Genomic DNA, 23,053 nt, shown 5'->3' with positions numbered 1-23,053 from the left:
AAATTGTAGAATATTATCAGAGAAGTAAAAATAATAGTCATATTGACTTATGGGATTTGTTCTTGATGTCTTCTTGTCAGCACTAAGTTTGGCTCCTGAGCACGCTGAGCTGTCGCCCTGGTTGAGTCCAGTCCTGGTTCTTCCTGTGCTGCAGCTGCTGTCCTGTGCAGAACTCACTGAGCCCATGGCTGACCGGAGGACACACAAACTCAACCACAGCCTGGCACACAGCCTGCTCCGCATCGTCAGCAAGCAGACAGATAAACCCCGACAGGTAACGCTGAGCAGTTGTCATTGGTTACAGACAAATGTGTTTTTCGTCTCTGGGTGAAAATTCATTATTCGTCGCAGTCCAGCATCTCACACATTTACACAGGATCAGGTGCAGTCAGTTACAACAAATCAATCCCAGGATATGTGGGGCAAATTTGAATTCATGCTTTAAATGAGATGGCATGAGAAAAAAAAGACAGACTGAAAGAATAAGGAGGAAAGGTAGAAGACGTTGGTAGTTTTGCTGTCGACAGAGGACTAATTTTTCTGTACTTTTGCCAAACTGTTGTTTTTGAAACACTTTTTAACGTATTTGTTAAAATCCTCTTCACGTCCTCACTTTAGATGGAAAGAACTCCAAATACATGTACCTGCTTTCATTCAGATTTTCCATTTTCATATTCATTTACGATTCCAAGATATGGGAGGTTGAAGTGTAGAATTGTACTTATTTGCATTAAGGAAAGTTAAAATTTGACTCTTTCATCCTCTTCTCTTCAGCCTTGTCCACCATTGGTTCTTCCTCTCAGCTCCTGGTACAGTGAGCTCAGCGTGGCTCTCTCCATACTGCGTAAAGTTGCAGATGATCCAGCTCTGGCCACTGAATGGCTGCTGTCGGTCCGATCGGCCGTGTCGTCCAGCCAGCGCCTGCCCTGCTCGCTCACCCTCATTGTGACCTATCTCATCATCATGGGCCGGGAAGACGTCTGCCAGCTGGCTTTGGACGCAAGCCAGGCCTTCGCTGCAGCCGACCCCTGCCAGGTAGCTAATCCACACGGCTCAGTTTATTACAAGGCGACATCTCAACTTAAAGTTGTCCTCTTAAACTTTTAAATAGACTAAATATTTGACCAAGGTACTTGAAAAAAACTAAAATACACCTCCAAACAAAACAAACGAGTAATGTCCTGCTTTTCTCGCCTTTTAAAAATGCATCCAGCATGAACCCAAATATTTGAGTCATCTGAATATGTAAAAGTTGGTGATATGTGTTGGGACAGATCGGATTGTTTGTATGGATAATTGTGCTTAGGGAAGCCAAAGCAGAGAAGTGAAAAAATACATTACAGTGTACGTCAATTACAAATCTTTGTTCATTGTGCTGCTGCAGACAATACAGCCAAATTGTAATGGTTTTCTCTGAGACTTGGAAATCTAAAATAAATAAGAATACTGTATATATTTAGAAATATACAAAGGTAAAAAATATAAGCCATATTCAGGTGTGAACGGGAAATATCTATACACATATTATCAATAATAATAATTGAATATCAGCTGATGTTTTGCTTTGGTTAATGGAGGTTCATGAAATCAGTGCAGCCCCTGAGACTTTTTTCAACTGCTGGATTCTTTAGCTATTTTAGTGACAGATAGTGAATTATTACTTCTAGCTCTCGCTTATAAGTCACATGTGGAAACACTCCCCGATATCACCTCAAGACTAAAAGAAGGAAAAATCCTTCACAGACCTCTTGGAACAAGAGAGTGACTTACAGAGCTGCCACTCTAACCACCCATGGTCGGTTCAAGATAACAATCAAGAATTAAACACTTACATTAAGCATAATTTATCGTTATTGTGTAGATTAGCAACAAAGAGACATCATACAATCAGTAATATATACTTAACGGTGCAGTAGTTTAAAAGGTCAACTAATAACTAGTAATTAACACAACTTCAATGGAAAGCTGCACTTTCTGCAGATTTTTGACATAAGTTCAGTTTTATTAAAGGGAAATTCTGTAATTATTAGAATCAATTTGAAGTCTATCTAACGTGATAAGTCATAGTTACACACTGCTTATTTGTTAGCCAGCTACCTGCTAAGATACTAATAACACTTCTACACCAGGTACACCAGCAGGTACACGCAGGTTTTTGAACCACCTAATTTAAGGTGTTAAACTCGGTCCCCCAATGCTAGTAGAAGAGTTTGCCTCTGTGCCACCCCCCCCAAAAGCTGTCTTGCCAAATTAATGTGTTCACCCGGGTGTCACGTTTTCATCACTGCTGATCGGCGCCGATAAAATTGTCATTGTCATTGAACCCGAGAGTGATTGACGATTGAATCTATTCCCATTGCAAGCAAAAGCCAGACATTATCAGGTGTTAGTGGTTTTTTTGACCAGTGGAAAAGGGGATCAAGATAGCAAGCAAAATATGACGTAGAAGCAGAGCTCGTAGGGATTCAGTAAACTAGGTCTGTATCCATCCATTCATTTGGTACACCCCTTATTCTTTGAGGGTCACAGGGAGCAGACTGGAGTCAATCCCATTAATGCAAGACATTAGGATATCACTGGATATCACCGGCCTGACATATAGAGTCCAAAAACACGCTTTTCCCTTCCATGTACTGGCAATATTGGAGCAGCTAATTAACCTGCATGTCTTCGGATTGTGGAAAGGAATCCAGCATACCTGGAGAAAACCCTTCATCGACACGGGGAGAGCATGCAAACTCCACATGGAAATGCAATGGAATCTTTTGTGAGACGACTGCTCCACTGTGCTGCCCTGATATGTGCTTAACTTGTGCTTCTTTATTCCTCATGTGAGCAATAATCCTACTAACAACTAGACACATAACAGACAATTGGAAACAATAAAACAAATGAATGACGGAGCTAAGACACACGAAACGACCAATATGGCTGCCGCTGATGAGGTCTGTTGAATCCGCTGTCGTGTGGGCATTTAACAAACTGGACGGTATATTTTCTCTAAAAGAAGAATCAACAGATGCTCTGTGGGGTTGTCCACTGACCAGCAAGTCAGTGGTTTGATGCCTGGCTTCTCCAGTCCACATGCTCAAGTGTCCTTGGGCAAGGTACTCTGTACTATCACAGTGTAAATGCTGCGTGAAAGAAAAGCACAGAATATAGAAATGTTAGCGCTGTGTATATGTATATGTTTTAGTAGGTTCATTTGACTTGTAGTGTGAAGTGTTAGGAATAGTCACTGACACAAGAAAAGTGTTTATTTCAATTCCGTTTACTTCCACAGCTGTAGTCACCCCACGCTGCATCACAAGTTCCGTTGCTCCGATTTGTTGTCGGTCTGTTCTTACAGAGTTGATAACACTCCTTTTGAATTTGGAAATTGAGTTTCCAGACGTTTGTGAATGGGTTGCAAATTCGAATGTGTCTGGTGAGGTTATGGCAGAGGTGGAAAAGAAAAGAAAAATAGTAGACATACTGGAGTCAGAAGTGAAATTAGGGAGAAAAAGGTACCACCAGGTCGGTTCAGAACGGATAAAATCCCATTTTAAATCTTTGAGTTTGGTTTCAAATTTGTAGATATTCTTATATTCCTTGGACCTAATTTGCTGTTGATATTAACTTTAAAATGTAAGCCTTCAGCTGCTGGATGTTCAGCAGAGAGAGAGAGAGAGAGAGAGAGAGAGAGAGAGAGAGAGAGAGAGAGAGAGAGAGAGAGAGAGAGAGAGAGAGAGAGAGAGAGAGAGAGAGAGAGAGAGAGAGAGAGAGAGAGAGAGAGAGAGAGAGAGAGAGAGAGAGAGAGAGAGAGAGAGAGAGAGAGAGAGAGAGAGAGAGAGAGAGAGAGAGAGAGAGAGAGAGTGAGAGAGAGAGATTTAAACTGACAGACTACCCTGTGGGACTGTAAATGGAGTCACTAGCTCCAGAAGATGATGTGAAATATCACATGGTGTTATGGGCTTCTCATTACTCGGGCTTGTTAGACGCCTCAGAATATTCCCCCCGCTGGTCTAATTGCTCCCAGAGTGCCTCTTTGTGCAGTCGTTTAATGTGTTGGTAGAAGGTTATTGGCATATTTGAATCCATTGAATTTCCCTCCTCGCGGTATCACATCCCCACACATCTGCCTGCTGGCAACCACAAGCACTCCAAGCACCTCTGCAGTGTCTCTTTGTTACAGGAGATGGTGCCAGTAACAAAACTAATCGAACTTCAAGAACAATATATTCTTAAAATTTGATTATGATGTCTTAGAAAATCATTTCATTGATTTAGTATCAGTAGCCTACCATTCAGGGATTCAACTTGATGAAAATCCCCAGTTTCCTTCCGCTCGTCCCCTCCCTCTTCCTCTCGAGCCGTGCAGGTGAAGTGGTTGCTATGCAACAGCCAAGATGCAGGGCAGCAGTAAGTGCATTTTGTTAATTTAAGACTGTGGCACCACGGAGATGTTTGCTGCATGTTTCCAAGGACCCTGACTTGTTTCTTTTTTGACACCAGCACTAAAGGGAATTTTGTAGTGTTAACCCTGCCTTGCTCTTCATTCCAACTTGTATCTGTAAGGATTTCATTGACCAGAGTGCTTGTGAGTGGAAATGAGAGGGGTGCTCAGCAGACCATGGCCGAGGGTCAGACCATCAGGGAAAAGGGGGGTGGGAAAGCCCATAACCTGGGGTGGTAAATCTCTATGCCTTGATGCAGTCTACGCAGCTCAACCTGCTGGTCTCTGTACATAAACATGAATTTGTGTGTGTGCACACGTGCTTCAGTAAATATTATTCTCTTTATTATTTAAACTCTTATTTAATGTGTGTGTCTGTTCATGTGTGAGCATGCGTTTGTGCACTCATTTTTGTTACCTGTTAAAGACCATAAAACCGACCGTGTCAGCACAAGTAGACCTCATGGAGACCAAAGCCGGGTTCTAGGTCCTGGTAAATGTGGTTAGGTTAAATTTAGGGGTTCGGCATGAGTTGGTCAAAGCTAAGGTTATAGGGAAAAGGTTTTGGTTAGATCGGCCACAGTGAATGGAAGTCAATGCAGTGAAAAGGATTGTAAATACAACACACAGGCATATTATCCTCCTCATAAACGAAGCAAACATCTGGCCATATACACATCCGGCAGACACAGAGCAATCGCTGATGAATTTGAAGTCTTTTTTGTTCTTGTTTAGTCTCCACAGACTCCTGCTAAATGCTCAATGGGTTCACGCTTGTTGCTAAACTGTTGTCTGGTGCAGAGCAGTAGTGGACATTGGCTTTCTCAGCTCCCCGTGAGTGTACCGACCACAAGATCCTTAACAAAGAGCTTTAAGAGGCTGTAAAGCTCCACTGAGCCAAAGAGTTTTTTGATATTTCCCTGTGGGTTCATCACTTTGCATCGTTCCACAATGTGGCTTTAAAACACCTTTAACACCTTCTCCAAGGAAATATAGTGAATATTTTAATGCAGTACATAAGAAACAGATCAATTATCAACCTTGATCTAAGACCAGAAACTGAATGAATGAACTACAATCTGAAGTGCCAGTAAAACACAGGCTAAAGGAAAAAAATATTTTAGAATCCCTTCAACTCCAGTACAAAGGACCTTTTTTGGGGGGGTATTGAAAATTAAGATGGCAACCTTGCCTCTCGTCTTGTGTCGACTGTAATTTGCTCCTGTTCCCATCGCAACACTAATAAATATAATTGATGGATGGAAGACGCTGGTTTACAAATGTAGCGCATTCGGAATTAGGAGGCTCCTGGAGAATCCTGCCCCGGTTTAATTTTGATGTTTCCTTTGTCTGAACAAGTGGGTTTGTGTGCGCAGGTCCCCTCCCTCATCCCTGTTCTGTTGTTCAAACTGGGGAAGGACAAGAATCCAAACGTGGCTCATGCTGTGCTCAACTGCCTGCCAAACCTCGGGACTCACAAGGTACCGAGCACCTCTGGCCTTTACAATGAAGATGACACGGCACAAACATAAACCACTGCACCTCCACATCTCTTTCATCTCCGCACACCACCATTATTCAATTCATGCATCCTCTCTGAAGATTCTGATTCTTATTAGAGTGTAATTCGTATTCAGAAAACAAAACAAAAGAATCCTTGTATGTGCAGATGTGAGGATATGCAGAAATCTTTGGATAATCGTATCCACTAACACGCACCATGTGCTTGAATGTTCCAGCTCTGTGTCCCCATGGTGCTGCAGACTCTCCACATGCTGGCCAGCGCCCCCAAGCTGAGAGCGGTGGCAATGCGCCTCATGACTGCTCTCTGGAAGAAACAGGTCTGTGTTAGTAAATGGTCTCTATATTATATTCATATATTAAAACCATCTTTATTTTTCCTGCCTAGTCTTACTAAACACCTCGTCCTCACAACTGAGTGTATTTCTCCCTGTAAGGACCGAGTTTACCCGGAGCTGCAGCGTCTGCTGGGTCAGCAGGATAGCAGGGTGGTGGTAGGGAGGGACGCCCAGTGGGAGCAGATCCTGGCCAGGGCTGCCTGCCTAAGGGACATCTGCAGAGAGAGGTGGAACACCAACACATGCATGCACACACATGGTGAAGTGGTACTTACATGGCATGAGGGTCTAGTTCAAGGGTCACTAATAGGCAGACCGATTTGGACACAGATGCTGTCCTTATCAAACCCAAACCTGTAACAGATAAATCCTTGGGAATTGTCAAATTTCTATTATAACTGGCGCAGGTTTTCTAGTCTTGACGACACTGGTTTAGCGGCACAGAAAACTCACAGACCGATTGCATACGCTGTAAATCATCTATGTGACGTCACTCAGCCGATCAAATCTGTGAAATCCAATTCTGACCGTGCGTGTGTGTCTCACCGAAAAGGGGAGAGGCAGAGGAGGAAGGATGGACAGTGTTAAGTGAGACAGAGAACAGTAAGGGCGGCCACTTCACATTGTGAATTCATAAAGAGAAACATACACAGTGAACACAGTTTTTTAACTGGAAAGACTGGAAAGACTCTTCCATGTGTATTCCTGCGAACGTTTAATCAAAAACACTCATGATCCGAGACCATGGCGATTGTTAAAAGCAGCAATGTGAAACAATATGACACCGTTCCAGCCCAGATTTAAAATCCTGGCAGGACAAACTAAAAGTCACTGAACAAGAAAAGTGGTGGTTGGACATAAGAGGAAAAGAAAGGAAGAGGAATAAAACAATTTAATCTGTTCAGTTGTTAGGATGTGTTGAGATCATAATAAGATGAATTGGGGAAACTTAATTGAACCTTTTTATTTTAGCTTTTTCTCAAATTAAGCACTTTATTTTGCACATTTGTATCATTCTTTACGTGACATGAGAAAAAAGCATTTATTTTATTATCCATGATTGTAAATATATTATTTAAATATCGCTTTATAAACTATCTTTCTTTGATTTGATAGTCAGCTGTTGAAAACACATGGACATTGATACATCTAATATTTTAATATATATATTGCATTGAATCATAATGCCATTTAGACATTATTCTACATATTCTCTATCTGGACCTCTTCATTTTAATTGAATACCACTGATCTGTGTGGGTGTGTTCTTCTGTTAGGCCGTACCAGCATGGAGGTGACATGTTGGCTGCTATTACGCTAACTCTGAACCAGTGCACCAGACCAGACATGGCAACCCCAGCTGCTCTCGCCCTGCAAGGACTACAGGAGCTGTGCCGGGCAGAGGTTGGACACACACACACACAACACACACATTGTGTTTGTATAGCACCATTTAAAACAAAAGGCAATTCAGAGTGCTTTACAGAAATATAGGACATTAAAAAGGCATTAAACTTGTACTTAAAAGACAATAAAAGCAAAAGTAATAACAAGATAATAAATATCTAGAGATTATGATTTGTAATTAATGGGTAAGACACAAAGAATACATTTTAAAGCCCTGGTTGATGTGAGCAGACAGTTTCTGCATGTATTAAGAAAAATTGTTCCACAGGTGGGGAAACTAAAAGCTGCTTCGTCTTACGTGATTTGTATTTGTCCATTCAGCTTCCATAGGATGGTTCTCCAGACTGTGTGTGTGTGTGTGTGTGTGTGTCCTGTTAGTTGTGTTGCACCTGTGCAGGACAATTTCTTCCTTTTATCCTACTTTAAGTTAGTTCTGTGTTTTCAAACTCCATACACTGTTAGGGTTAGGGTTAGGGTTAGACAAGCTGGTCTAACCTTAGTTGAGATTTGACTAGTACATATCATTATTAGCTGCATTCAACAGAGTTTAACTAGGTTTATTTTCCAGGTCGTGGACATCATCTCAACATGGAGGCGTCTCGGGCCAGAGCTCAGCTGTGAATCCCGTCCACTGATGGTCAAAGCTGTAGCTGAGCTTCTGGCTCTGGTTCCCCAGCTCACTGTTAAATCAGAAGAGTATGAGGTATCTGATCTATTACGTTAAAAGTTTATATTTTTCTAATAATTCTTGAATGCAAGTTCAGAGCTTTTGTTTGTGCATTTGTGTATTTTTGTAAGTGTGGGCTTCAACATGGCGGTAATCCATAATGAATGTAGTTCTGTCTTTTTCTTGACGTTCATTGACATATAAAAAAGAGACGTCTACAGTTTTCTCAAGAAATGTTTCATCTAAAACACTCTACTTGACACTGCTATTCCAGTTACACCCTGACCATTGGTTAACTGGCTGTCGAGAAAATGTTTATAGTTGGATATCAGACTTTTCTGTGATCCACGATTAGAAGATAAAATTAAGAAAGTTACAGTTGACTTAAACACTCTTTTTTTATCTGTTTTTTTTCTCAGAAACTGAAAGTGGAGGTGGTCAGCTTTCTGTGGAATTATGCTGTGAGCAAGGTCTGTGTACTGAAGATATCGTCTGTGTGTGTCTTCGTGTCTGTGTGTGTGAGATAGAGGAAGTGTTCTGAGGTAGAACATTTTCCCATGATTAGTGCAATTTTGCAAAAAGAAATTGACAACTTTAACTCCACATATTGTGTCTCTTATTTTGATAGGTTACAAAAATGCTGATGCTAGAAACGAAATTGAAAAAAATCTGACAAAATGGCAAAAGTAAACATTTCCATAGTTTTGGCAAAGGCAAAGACTTTCTTAAAGCTGCACTAATCACTGTTTTTATATTAACACTGGGTCAGATGACATGATCATTTAAATCCTGTTGCTCAAGGAGACATACCCACTCTGTCTGTGTGTGTGTGTTTGTTTGTGACAGGATCCAGAGGTGGCCAGCTGTGGCTACAAGGCTTTGGCAGAATTTCCTGAAGCGGCTCACACAATAACTCTCCTCCCTGAGGCAGTAAGAACCACTGCTTCAATCTTTTGAGTCTAATAATCAAGATTCGCCTGTAAATTATATTTCTGCACATATGGATCTCCTGTTTTACTGTCCTAGAATTAAATGCAAAGTATTATATGGCAATTTATGTGTACCATGATTATCATATTATACATTATAGTGCCTTGTACAAAAGGCAAAATTGTCAAAATGTCCATCCTGAAAGACAGAAATTGAAATCGTAGAAAGAAATTGAATTTTAACAGTCAATAATGTTAACGTGAATTTGTTTGGCTTCAGAACACCGGCTTAACTAAGTTAAAGATAAGTGATTTGAGTAAATTATCAGCAGATTCATGGTAAATGTAGTTTTCCCCCATGTAGTTGGTAAAATGTGTCACAGTTGTAATCCCATTTTATGCTTGTTTGACATAGTCTTGCTGTGTGTGCTGCTCCTCTGTCTCATGTGAAGGCCAGGCCAGCTACAAAGCTCCCTGAAAAAGAGGAGGAGGACAAAGGGGAGGAGAAAGAGGAGGAGGAGAAGGATCTGTCCATCCCAGGATCGTCTTATGTGAAACTGATGGCTCTCACTCCTGTGTCTGTTCTCCCAGGTGAACAACACTGAAACTGTGCTCAAGGATTCTTCATACATGGACGCACTTTTCCATTATGTTAAAACTGTTTCTTCTAATCATTGTTGTTAATATTGTTGTATTGTTATTTTGCATCTAATGCACTTCTGTCTCTCCTGGAAGAGGGATCCCTCACATGTGGTTCTCTGAGGTTTCCCTTGTTAATAGTTTTTTTGTGGTAGTTTTCCCTGATTCATGCTGAAGGTTAAGGACAGAGGAGTTTGCACAGCTTTTGGCCCTATGAGACAATGTTTTGTAAATATGGGCTATACAAATACAATTTGATGGATGATTTATTACAAAAATCATGCGCCATGATGGTACCATAGTGTTTCCTTATATTCCCGGCACCCCATCAAACACAATTGCAGCATATGATGGGAAGCCAGTGAGGGATTGTTTCAGAGGAGGGATTGTGTGAATATTTGCTGTTCTGTACCTTTGCAGAATGGCACTAAAGTTTTACCTTAAATGTTTAACTCCTCCATACAGATATTTATCGTGATGCCCTTTTTCTTCTCAGCCTTTGAGTTCTTCTTGACATCCCTGGTGAAGCAGGAGATGAGCAGGATGCCACGGGGGGTGTACTTCTCTGCCCTGAGGGGGGGGAACCTGCGTTCGGACCAGGGTAAAACGGTGGCTGGGATCCCCGCGTTCATGCTGAAGACCTACGAGAAAAACAAGCAGCCTGGGCTGAAGCCTGGACTAGCAGGTGATTCAATCCGTCTGCTCTACCTGTGTGAAGCCCAATGTGTTACATCTTTCAGTTGACATGAGTAGCAGTGTTGATTCTCCTTTGTGTATGTTGGATTATGTGTTCATGTTTGAGACTCTCGTCCTTATGCAAATGGCCTTTTAAGTCACTATATCTGAGATTTGCCTCCCAACCAAAGTGCAGATTTGACCTTCCACATGCCCACTTTTACTTTGTGAATATCATTGGGCCTTGTGCCAGAAAGATCTTGGATAAGTTGATGAAACAGATAGATAACGATAAGCAAAGACATAGGTAAAAAAAATATGAGCTGCCATTGTTTTGGTTTGAAGTGACTATCATCAAAGGAGAATAAGCTGAGTGAGAATGTTCAAAATGTTAATCTCTGGTATTTGAAGAATCGTTAATGTAAACTTTATTGCCATCTACTGGCCCAGCAAGTATTCATAGTCTTATTTGGTTTCTTGCCTGGATGGAGATATATTTTGTGACACCAAGTTCAATTTTTTTTTTAACCTCATGTGTATTTGACAGGAATCTGATGTCCAGCTGATGTTATTATTCTATTTAATGAAACATTTATCTCTATCGGTCATAGACCACACACGTTGGCTGATAAGTAACAAGTATTGTTACTGAAACAACCTTTTGAACAACTGCTGATCTTTTAGAACCAGCAGTGCCACTGTCTAGTTTGTCCACCAGAGAGCATTGACATTTAGTTTTCATCTTAAATAGTACATACAGTATCATTGATTATCCGCCAGTATCTGCATTGCATCAGTGTTGGTATATTGCACATTGGTTGCACAGATTCCACATTTGATGAATTGATGTTTTGTTTACGCATCAAGCACAATATTAATGGCAGATGTCTGTGTTTATGTGAATGAGTTGTATTTGTATAGATATTTTCTAGTCTTGATGACTACAATGTTTTTTGCCATTCACACACACACATTCATATGGTGCATCTATATGCAGCACTTTCTTTATGGTACATCAATCACACAGCTGTCAGGGGCACTTTGGGGTTCAGTATCTAGGCCAAGGCCCGTGGAATGGGGGAGACAGGGATCAAACAGCCGACCTTATGGTTATTGGACGACCCACTCTGCCTCCTCGGCCATTACCTCATAACCACAGCCACTTTGACAGCCAATCCTTTATTCCACTTCATTTTGTGTTTTGCATTTTGCATGTACCGAAATTAAAATGTGTCCATAAATTTGTGTATATTTTTTTACACAAAAAAAATACTAGACAGTTAATGTGTTCACTTCACTTGATGGCGCAGCAGAGTTTAACTTGAAATTGTAGTTTGCAACTATGGTGTAGCCCACCCTGATTCTGTGTGTGTGGGTGTGTATGTGTATGTGTGTGTGTGTGTGTTACAGCTGGACTGCTGCTCAGTTATGAGCTGCCTGTGCAGACGGACCGCACCGGCAAACCCATCGATCGCTTCCTTATCAGCCGCTGCCGCAGCTTCCAGCAGACCCTGACAGCCCTCATCCACGAGGTACACGCAGCAGGAACCTTTCCTTTCTCTGCCTCCCACACCTCCAAAAAATGACAACTCAAAGTTCATTCTACCTCATTTTGGTGTGTAGGTGAACATCCAGCCGTCTGAGTGGCACAGATCCCTCCTGTTACCCCAGGCCTGGAGGGGTTTCATGAGCCGAGCGTTCCATGCTGTCTTGCAGGTTTGTGCTTCTGCCAACTGACAGACTGATTGCATATAAGAACTGACTGGAGAGGAAACGTTCTCCAGGCACTGTTAATTAGAGGTGTATTAAATAGGCGACTGGAAAATGAGTATTATAAGAACTGGCTCCACAATTGAAGATCCAGTAAAGTTGTTCCCTTCAAATCGTGAAATGATCATTTAAACAGACCCAGAATGTGGATTATTTAAATAACTAGTCCCGTTCAAATGTCATTTTAGCTTTTTCAAACACTGTACCAAACGAAGGCTGGCAAAGGCCATACAGAGCATATACAGTGGGAACTACAGACTTTTCCACACATTTTGTGGTTTTGTGTTTTGCTTCTTAGACCGACCACTATCTAATTTAGATTTTTGCAGCAGTTATGCATCTTCAACCATGAAGAAAACATATTTTGAAATTGTTTTTTATCACACCATGCACATGGAAAATGGAGGTGATATTTCTATTGAATGATTTCATGACATACTGTTGTGCAACAGTTTTTCTTTGCATAATTTTTACCGAAACTCTTAATTTCACATAACTCCAAAGCAGAAACATTCAATTAGATTCAGTTTTACTTGTTTCCAGTCATGTTTTGATCTATTATACTGTATTTTCGAAAGTTTGCCTGAAGTGTTGAGTTTAAAAAATCTGTTTTTATGTATAAAAAAATTAAAATGTATTGTTATCTATTGTTTTCTGTGGTTTTGGATTGTGTTTGTGTTCAGGGTCGACGTGCTGACATGGAGATGCAGCAGAAACAAGGCAAAGAGAATCCAGAGGAGCTGCAGTACAAACAGCACTGTGCCTGGCTGTGGTGAGAAACACTCACACAGACAAACTGCTACACACACGCTTACGCACAGACACACAAATACTGTTTAAAGCTAGAGGGACTTCAGAAAGGTTGTTAATGTAACATGTATTAACATAATGTAATGTTATAGCTACCACAATTATTCCTTAAACTAGCAGCCTGGTGTCTCAGTTATTGAGCTGTAATAACAGAATAGTGTGTTGGTCAAATATAGGTAATACAGGCTTCATAACATCTTGGACACATCATTTAATTAGCACTGTAAATGAATAAAATATTAATTATTAGTTTAACTGATTTCTTGTGAATGCTAGCAAAGGTTTAGTCATTTCTGTTGACTAATCACACGCAGCAACAATTTTATGCTTTGCTAGTATCTTTACTGTTTGAAAGTTGTCTCCAAGATGCTCAGTATACATTTTACAGTAAATACATAAAAAGTAAAATATCAAATAAGTGTATTACATGTATTTCAAGTGTACATATGTAGGTAAATAATAGGCACTTATACTAAATCAACACAAAATAAAATAGAAGTATTAAAAATAATCTAACATAGTCAGGCGGAAAATCCAAAGGATGGCACACTGCATCTGTTTCAAATTAAAATTACAGAACTGTAAATTTGTTAGAAACAAGTAGACAATGAATTATCATTAATACAATAAATGCAGAATATAGAGCTTAAAAATCTTTTGATGTCTTTTGAGGCACAGTTATTCTGATCACTACTCACCTGTAAGGAATGGCATCTCGTTCTTTTTTTATTATGAATGTTTCGAATGGAAATAACTTATGTGGTCTTAAACTTGAATTTTACAATGAAATAGAAAGTACAGGTTAAAAAAAAATATATTATGTTGAGATTCAGAGCATCAGTAGAAAATATGAAATATGTAAATATACTATACTACTATATCAATTGAACTTACTTGCCTTAGCCTTCATTTTTGTGAAAGTAGGTCAGGCATCTTTGAAGAACAAAGCACTTGCCCAGCCGAGTGATGGATGCACCTGTCTGAGATGAAATGTGTGTGTGCGTGCGCACGACTTTGAACACATTCTGCTCTTCATACATAAGTACCTGACTGTCAAATGAATGTTTCTCTCTTTTTCTTGTTCCTCTTCTCCTTTTTCGTCCCTGTCAGGGCCAGAGATCAGCTGACAGACGTCATCAAAGTCGCTACAAAGTGAGTTCTCTTGCTTGTGATCACTGCTATTTTAGATCCAAAGAAAGGTACTGTAATGTATAACCTGAGGCGCAGTGTGAAGTTAAAGCAGAAAAGTGTTGGCACTTGGCACAGGTCTTCTCCCACATAGCACAATCCTTGTGGCCCAGATCTTGCCCACATAACCTGTGGAATGATGGCACCAAAGTATTGGTATATTATTTAGTCACCATTTACCTCATTGGCCAATTGGGTTCACGTCCAGACTTCATCTTGCCAAGAGCACTATTTGCACATTTGTTTTGGGCTGTTTGCTATTTTACAAGCGGGTCACTTTAGGCCAGACCTGCTGCATAATTGTCTGAAGAGCCTCAAATGCGTGTGCTGTCTGTACTGACTGTCGTAACTAACAGTGGGACACGTGCTGTCTGTTCTTCAGGGACAGTCCTGTGGTTCAGGGAAACTCCATCCTGGCTTTGAGCGGCCTGGCCTCTGTCCTCGCCAAGTATGAGAGCAACCTTCCTGTTGACAGCGACGGCAGCCTCGGGGTGAGTAACTCAGAATTTGATATTTAAAGTATCTCTGTCATTGTGAAACCACCAAATGTGAACTTTTCCTCAGGTGGGGAGCTGTGTTTACAGGTGAATTTGTTGAAGTTAATTTATTATTTCATTTCACTTCACAATCTAATTCATATTAAAATGGCCTTTTATTATTATTAGCAAAAAAATATAATTTAAGGATTATGACCTATGCTGCAGCAAGCCACCAGGGGGTGATCAAGAGGGTTTGGCTTCACTTTTGGAAGCTGCCATGTTTATATACAGTCTATAATTTTCATTGTCAACCCTAAGTTGAGTGTGTGTTCACATTAGCCCTCAGATAAGTTCCTATGGAAGCCCAACTTTCATGAAGAGGATTCATCACTTGGCACTGCCCTGTTTGATTTTCCTCTCTGTATCTGCCTTGGCAGTGTCTCTGCAATGAGACACTTTCATGAGTTCATTATGTCTCTGTCACACCAAACAAAAGAACATGGTTTCAGTAGGAGGCTGTGCAGGTAAGTCTACGGGGTCATCCAATTGGGAAGTTCCAGTGATGTAAGGCACCCGACAAATGTTGTTCCCTGTCTTGTCGTTGTAGGCTGGACCAGAGTTTGTTCCCACAGCCAGCTGGTTGTCCATGGTGCTGGAGACGCTGCTAAGCATCATCAGCAGCAGCTACAGAGCCAGGGGACAGGTTTTCCCATGGTTCATGCATGTAAGTCTCTGGATGTTGTAGAGTCTTTTGATTTTCATAATAATAGTAATAATAAAACCTAATTTCTATACCACTTATGTTATGATGTGCTTTACACTTTAACGTTCCAGTTAAAAATTGGTTTGCCGTAGAAAAAGTGCTGACTACAGAAGCGCTATATGAATAGGTGAATGTGACTGGTTGCGGATTTCCGAGCTCTGCCTCCTCCTTTCTGACTACATGTAAGTCGTGTAGACTCCTGTAAAGCACTGAACCATTAACAAACATTCGAGTTCCTCCTCTTCCTCAGCGCTCCTATTCAGGTGAGAACACAGCGAGTGCCATCGCCCGCTCCTGTGCCAGCCTGGCGTTGTCCTTGCTGGTTCCCGTGCTGGTGGTGTGGCAGAGGGACGGCCTGGTCAAGGTGCTGACCGCTCTGAAGGCCGGCCTGCCGGGCTCGACCACTGCTGACGACTCGCAGGCCGTCCAGTTCCACTCCGGCCTCGCACTGGGCATGGTGCTGACCAGTCTGCACCACCAACGCCTCGGGTAGGGAGTGAATGCTGAGAGCACTGATTCAAACACAATGTAACTGACTGCTGTGCTTGATGAAGGTTTCTCCTGTCTGTCTATCTGTCTGTGTTATTCAGTGACGTCTCTGTGCAGAAGGACACTGATCTTCTCCTCAGCTCTCTGGATGCTCTAAAAGGCTGCTCCTTCAACTCCGACCTGGAATACAAGTCAGTGCTTTGTCTTTAGACGTGATGTACAAGTATTTGTTGGAAGAACAAAGGGTCATTCGATTTTTTTTCAGTTCAGATATTGAATCAATGCTATATTTGCCTGAATTAAAATATAATGTGGCCTTTTTTCTAGAATCTAGTGTAAATGATTATTTTGGTCATTTAGTTCAATTAATTGTGAACTACCTTGCCACCGCTCTTGTAGCAGATTTGGTACAACAGCATGAATAGGAAGTGGACAGTCTCTGTAGAATTGCTATGATATTCTAAAATGTTCGTCTGTATATACATTTTTGGAACACACTTTTTATATTGAATTAAAAGCCATTGAGTAATTGAAAGTAAAAGTATATATTGAGCAAGGCTAAATATTTTGCCACAATTTTAATAAAGAAGATTTGACAGCTCATATTTAGGTTCATGACCCATTCTTCTTCTTCTTCGTCTTCTTCTTCATTCCTTCTCATCAGTACCGGCTGCATGTTGGGTCTAGGCCTGGTGCTGGCAGCTCTCTGCAGCAGTGGACAGAAGGAACAACACGTCCATGTCACCCAAACTCTGGACAAACTGCTCTCAGACCTGCAGGACAGCAGTGGGCAGGGACGCATGCTGCAGGAGGTGCAACAGTCGCACACAACAAGCTTTATTTTGCTTGAATAAAGCATAATGTAACAAAATCAAAATATTTTGCACTCACTACAGTGGACAAAAACCATACAGGCCAAGGCTTCATCTGTTCAGCAACAAAACTGAATCATATTTTTTTACTAAAATGAGTTGCAGTTGTGGAAAAGTATTGAATATGAGCTGTTGTTGCAGGTCTTGGCGTATGCAGTGGCGTGTGTGGGCGTCTCGGCCTTCAGTGGAGGCCTCATAGATGCTGCCAAGGCTGAGGAGGTCATGAACACTGTGCGCACCCTGACGGAGGAGAGCCAGCAGGTCAGTGTGTGGTGTCGTGAGGGATTAGTAAACACAAAAATCCATGTATTCATGAACACACGTATAGTCGTATGTACTTACCGTAGTATTCCAGAGTTAGTCTGTTGTGGATTGAAGATTCTTCTTGTCGATTTAATGCCTCCTCTTCGGCGAAAGTTCTCAGTTCATTCTTGTCGTGAATGCAATATCCCAAGAAAGCCTTACGGGACACATTTGGCACAAATATGCATTTGGACTAAAGGATTATCTCTTTTAATTTTTAGTAGTCAAAGGTCAAGGTCATGGTCGCCTCCCAAAGTACGTTTATGTTTTTCTTGAATGTGATATCTTAGGATCAGCTTGAGTAAACGTCTTCAAACATTTTCTCCGACGCATAGATAAACTGATTTGATTTTCGTGGTCCAAGGTCCAAAGGTCCAGTGACTTCACGTTGTTTGTAACGCAATATAACAGAAATGCCGAAAGGGAACTTCATTATATTTGGGACAAACATTCTTTAGGACTCAAGGGTCACCTGATTCTTAGATGCTGATCTTCTGTAACGGCCTGCTATAGCATTCACTGTATCACTGACATTAAAATAAAAACTCTGTGTCCAGACCCCAGGGTTTTCTCTGGCTCTAGGGCTGGTGGTCCACGGCCTGTCGCTGTCCGGTCACGGTAAAGCAGTGGACATTCACCCTCGACTCCTGGCTGCTTGGATCAAGATCTTACTGGCTGAGGTACAACAGTTTCTTTCCTGATTATACCTGCATTCAATATTTATACAACACCAGCAGGGTTTTTCTTTGGCGAAAATGAGGCGGGGGTGGTACTGAGCCGTCTGACCAGGGGTGTGGGAGGATGGGAGGTCCGGGCCCGGGGCAAACACCCAGGGAGCCATGCACAGCTCTATTGGCCTAGGAAGAGCAGACGGAGCCGGGGAGCTGACCCAGGGACCCTGGGCAGCGCCACCAAGCCCGGGGCGGACACATTAGAGAGCCATGCACAGCTAGAGGGATCATTTTGAGTCCGTGTGCATGTCCCAAACGTTTCCACTGTCGGAAAGATTTTGTCAGGAGTTGGTAAACGTAAAGCCGTCACTGTTAATGTGTTTACCTTAGATTCAATCTTCTTCTGGTGCAAGAAAATAATTTACAGCGACTGACAAAAAGATTTCACCTGAGTCCTTGTGTTTCAGGGTTGTCCTACTATGCAGCGACTGGCTGCTGTGAACGGCCTGGTGGCTTTAGTGGGATCTGAGAGTTACCTCATTCAGGTAAGAACCCCTCCCCCCCCCCCCAAAAAAAAAACATCAATTGTATGGTTGATGAGAGCAAAACGATAAGAGTTCTGTTGATAAGTCGATGTTACTCACTTGTATTTGATATCACCGCTTGCAGGCTTTTTTCACAAAGACACTTTGACATGTGACTGTACCGTGGTCTACTGAGTGAAAGTAACACACAATATATGTATGATGTGCTTAGAGTGCATGGAGAAATAAAAAATGAATAATCTGATTTGATTAATTTGTGTGTTTGAGTGTTTCAGTGATTGAGGCCATGACTTTTTTCAGTTTATCCTCAACCTTTGTCTTGTCTTACAGTTAAAAAGTGAGTTGGAGCTTTCCTCCCAGCAGCAGAGCCGACTCAATGAGGTCATTCGAGCCATCACACAGGTATATCACACATGTATGCTGATGCTGGCGCCATGATTCACCATCACGATCCACGATGTTCAATCCACCCTCTGCCTACATTTGTTTTATACAGTTTTCCTTTGGTCTGCCTGTCATCCATCTTGTCTCACAGATCCTCACGTTCTCAGGCGCCATCGGTTTACAGTCCAACAGCGCCTGTCTGGTGGGTCACTTGCATTTGGCCCACATGTCCACCAGCCACAGTCACACAGCAGGTCGGTGCAGCGTTCACGACATGAACAGAATCTCAGCCGCTGTAATCGGCACTTTAATCATCTCATGTTATTTTCTGATGTTCTTTTTTTCAGACCTTTCTTGTTGAAAAGTCACATGATGTGTAGAATACCTCAAGCCCAGTTACTGTGTATCCTCAGAAACAAAAAGTTGCTGTTTCTGTGATTAGTCTTACTCTTCTTTTTTTCTTTCTCTCAGTCCCACAGGACTTCAGTTACCTCCCAGAGAAAAGCGTCATCAGATCCATCATTGACTTTGTCTCAGAGGCTGGAAAGAAAGGTTTGTAAACTTTATCATATCCCTTCTTTAAGTTTCATCTCAGCAAAATATACATGGATAGTTAACAGTGTCTCTGTAATTCAAAGCAATTTATGTTTTAACTGTCTGAAGCTCCCTATCTTTCTGTTTCCAGGTCCAGAGTTCTCTCCTCTGGCTCTGGTGAAGACGGCTCTGACCTCGCTGGCATCGGTTGGAGCCAGTTTCCAGTACCCCCCCATTAACTGGAGCGCTGTGCTGTCTCCTCTGATGAGGCTCAGCTTCGGTAAGAGTTCTCACTGATTTGGGCTAGGGTTAGCCTAACCGTAATCCTATTTGTGCAGAGTCAAAGCACCGTGTTGAAATGAGTTGTGTTTCAACAGGAGAGGATGTACAGCATCAGTGTGTGGTACTGGCAGCGTGTCAAGCTCAGTCTTCCCAGAGTGCATCTCTCTTTCTGGGCTCCTGGCTGTCACCGCCGCTTGTGCACAGTCTCAGTGTAAGTTCTTCAAGTATCTACCATTGAGTATATCCATACCTTAAAAGCTGTTTATAGACATTAACTCTGGAAAATATCCACACAAAGTTTGTCTTTCACATATGAAGAATGCAGCTGGAGATACAGATGTCGGATCTTAGAACTAAAACCTATTTCCAAGTTGATGACTTTGTCTGCATCTTATATGTGTGACTCCTCTTTTTCATCATGTTTCATTTGTATCCTTTTTGACTCGTTTTTGTTTTGCGTGACCCACGTGTTAGAAACATCATTACAAACACCCAGTTGTTCGCAGAGAAGCCTCCTGCTGTGCTCTCACATACAGGCCCTCCGAATCGTATAAGGAGAATATATGGAGTTCAGTGCAGGTCTGAAAGCAGCAATTTGAAATAAAAATAATCAGTTTACAAGAGAGTCTCGACTGAAATTTCAGATTCAGGCTTGTATCATCTTCAGGGAATAACATGCATCAACCAAAAGCTAAGTATATTCATTAGTTAGCTGATATGAGTTTCTATGCCAATAACTTTTGTGCAGATCTCCTTCTATCTTACATTTTGTCCTAAAACAGGAAATAATTTGCAATACAAGATAACAAACCTGACCAAACATTTGATTCCCTTATTCAATTCTTGACAGTTTTTGATTCTTAGCCTACAAAAATTAAAAGAATCCAACATTCTGATACCAGAGTTGCTTTTGGCTTTGAGCTTTACACCCTATTCTTCTTCTGCAGCATCAGACCCGGGCTCACCTCTTTGAGACCCTGGGCATGTGGATGAAGCACGTCGCCGAGGACAAGCTCCAGATCTTCGTGGAGAGTCTGGGCCTGCAGCAGTTTCAGGAGGACCTTCGACCCCAGCGTCTGTCGCTGTGCCGCTCTCTCCTGCAGGGTCTCGCCAAGGCCATGGCCCTCCCGAACCCCCCCAGTAACTGCTGGGCAATCCTCTGCTCCACCACCGAGAAGATCTTCAGCCTCCTGCCCAATGAAATCCAGGTATGACACAACACAACAGTCCACACACTTCAACTGCTTCCAGTGCTCACTCATCAACTTCCACTAAATAGGATAAACATACCTACCCTACATTTAAACTGAAATTCCAGTTATTTGCTGTGATTGTACCAGGCCCTAACAAGGATCTCTCTCTTTTTTGCAATGCATTTCATTTTTGTAATGGCAAATTCCTATGTTTTAGGATGATGAAGTGGACTTGTACATGGGAGTGGCCAAATGTCTGTCTGAGATGTCCGATACAGAAATTGATCGAATAGCCAAAGTCACAGAGGTACAGTATGATGGGGGTGCTCATGAACCAAATGCATTTTTGTGTCCAAATCCACTTAAATGGAAAAAGGTTGCTTGGTTAGACTTTGGTCAATTCTCCTATTCTCTTTAAAAGCCATGTGAGCTCAGCTTACAATGGCCGATTTGCCTTGTTTTAAGAGGGAACACTTTAGATTCATATATGTAACTTTTTATATTGCCATAATTGGTCAACCAGAATCACATGATCACATATCGGTCTTTATTTTTTGGTCTTTCTTTAGGGTCAGATGGAGAAAACGTGCTTCGTCTTGGCTTACCTGACTTCCCAAGGCAGAGTTCCCCTGCTGGGTCTCAATGACATCATTGCCGGCGTGCTTCGCGGTTGGCCGAGCCGCAGAGTCGGCTGGCTCCTCCTGCAAACGTTCTACCAGTGTCGCCTGGCCTCCGGCTCCAACACAGGTCAGGGCCGAACATAATTGGGTTCACATCCTATGAGAGAAGGGGAAACACATCCATAACTGATATTATACTTCTCTGCTCATATAACATGTCATAAAGAAATACTTTAAAGAGACAATAGAGGACATTAGGGGGCACACAATACCACACACAGGTTTCCGTCATTGATTTATCGGTGAAACCCTCCTCATTTGATATTTGAGTGTTTCCGTACATGCAGTATATTAGATGTGTGGCATTGCTCTGTTCTATCATCCGTCCTTGAGTTTGCTTCTAGATGGTTTGTTCTTCGTCGCAGGCGTCTCCAAACGAATGGAATGGCTCCTGGAGTTGATGGGCCACATCCGAAATGTCGCCTATGGTGTCACCTCCGTCTCATGTGGAGACAGCAGAATGGTAGGTGTCTGAGCCATGCTGACAAACTGTGGTATATGTGTCGAGCTGTACGCGTGTTGTTGCCACAGATGACTGTGCTGTATGTTAGGGACTATGGGTATCTGATAGTTAAGGTCTGCTCACCTCTCAGTGACATTGTTTTGGTTTTATGGCCTGAAAACTTACTGTTTACCTCACGCTTCAGTCTCATGGTAGTTTTCAGTTGTGAGGAAAACAGATCTAAAAATAAAAAGAGTGAATATTGGACTTGGATTCATCAAGTGGACACTAACACCGAATGAATGCTACTATTGGTCTGTGCCTGCTGCATGTGTAAATCTTCAATGGTTCGCTAACACATGAGCAATGACTACTGTGTACGGTGGTAATGTAACTGGAACCCTTATTCTTTAAATGATAATGAACACATCACGGTAAAATTCACTCAATAGATTCCCCTTATCTTTCCCGCAGGCCACAGACTTCCTGTTCCAGGTCTTTGCTGCTGCTGTGGTTTCCTGGGGGGACCACTTCATGCCCCTCCTGCTCGGCATCAGGGCCCAGTGGTTCCCGTGGCAACTGGGCTCCAAGCCTCGCGCCCTGCACCATAGTCTGTACGGACAGGAGTCGCTCACTGACCACGCCCTGCCACAGTGCCTGCTGGGAGTGTCCCACAGCTTGGCCCTGCTTCTGGACAAAGAGCCTTGGAGCAGCCAGACACAAAAGGTTAGTGTTTCCGCTTCAGTCGACAAAACGCAAGTCCACATTCTCAGCCTGGAGTTTAGGGCCCTAGCTGGAGGATGGAGAGGCACCCAGGGTCTTGGTTGATCGGATTGGTTGATTAGTACTATCTCAGTTTTAGGATAGTTTTTCTGTGTTTGATGAGACAATGGCAGGATGTAACTTTTCTGTTTGCTTCTGTGTGTGTCAAAGTTCATAGACTGGCTTCTCAGCATCACAGAAGGTCCTGAACAGAGTCTGTCGACTGAAACCATCAATACAGCCAAAGGTGAGAAACACAGACGTTAACAGCCCAA

General features: G+C 42.1%; 1 protein-coding gene across 1 annotated transcript in view; it reads left to right on the top strand.

The window, feature by feature from the left end:
• The window catches only part of focad (focadhesin), a 38,913-nt gene that overhangs the window by 14,275 nt on the left and 1,585 nt on the right, over positions 1–23,053 (top strand). Inside the window, exons 10-43 of the mRNA XM_053415981.1 lie at positions 81–274; positions 775–1,035; positions 5,812–5,916; positions 6,175–6,276; positions 6,394–6,521; positions 7,572–7,698; positions 8,270–8,404; positions 8,788–8,838; positions 9,215–9,298; positions 9,750–9,888; positions 10,433–10,621; positions 12,022–12,143; positions 12,235–12,327; positions 13,065–13,153; positions 14,302–14,343; positions 14,762–14,870; positions 15,466–15,582; positions 15,872–16,110; positions 16,212–16,301; positions 16,775–16,922; positions 17,124–17,243; positions 17,843–17,965; positions 18,424–18,501; positions 18,832–18,903; positions 19,037–19,139; positions 19,357–19,437; positions 19,571–19,699; positions 19,797–19,912; positions 20,649–20,909; positions 21,112–21,201; positions 21,464–21,641; positions 21,940–22,037; positions 22,491–22,742; positions 22,950–23,025. Of these exons, the coding sequence (XP_053271956.1) occupies positions 81–274; positions 775–1,035; positions 5,812–5,916; positions 6,175–6,276; positions 6,394–6,521; positions 7,572–7,698; positions 8,270–8,404; positions 8,788–8,838; positions 9,215–9,298; positions 9,750–9,888; positions 10,433–10,621; positions 12,022–12,143; positions 12,235–12,327; positions 13,065–13,153; positions 14,302–14,343; positions 14,762–14,870; positions 15,466–15,582; positions 15,872–16,110; positions 16,212–16,301; positions 16,775–16,922; positions 17,124–17,243; positions 17,843–17,965; positions 18,424–18,501; positions 18,832–18,903; positions 19,037–19,139; positions 19,357–19,437; positions 19,571–19,699; positions 19,797–19,912; positions 20,649–20,909; positions 21,112–21,201; positions 21,464–21,641; positions 21,940–22,037; positions 22,491–22,742; positions 22,950–23,025 (4,341 nt within the window). The remainder of the gene's footprint in view (positions 1–80; positions 275–774; positions 1,036–5,811; positions 5,917–6,174; positions 6,277–6,393; positions 6,522–7,571; positions 7,699–8,269; positions 8,405–8,787; positions 8,839–9,214; positions 9,299–9,749; positions 9,889–10,432; positions 10,622–12,021; positions 12,144–12,234; positions 12,328–13,064; positions 13,154–14,301; positions 14,344–14,761; positions 14,871–15,465; positions 15,583–15,871; positions 16,111–16,211; positions 16,302–16,774; positions 16,923–17,123; positions 17,244–17,842; positions 17,966–18,423; positions 18,502–18,831; positions 18,904–19,036; positions 19,140–19,356; positions 19,438–19,570; positions 19,700–19,796; positions 19,913–20,648; positions 20,910–21,111; positions 21,202–21,463; positions 21,642–21,939; positions 22,038–22,490; positions 22,743–22,949; positions 23,026–23,053) is intronic.

Source organism: Pleuronectes platessa, chromosome 23 (assembly GCF_947347685.1).
Source record: "Pleuronectes platessa chromosome 23, fPlePla1.1, whole genome shotgun sequence".
Lineage (NCBI taxonomy): Eukaryota > Metazoa > Chordata > Actinopteri > Pleuronectiformes > Pleuronectidae > Pleuronectes > Pleuronectes platessa.
Note: the sequence above shows the minus strand (reverse complement) of the source record. Positions and strands in the feature narration are given on the sequence as shown.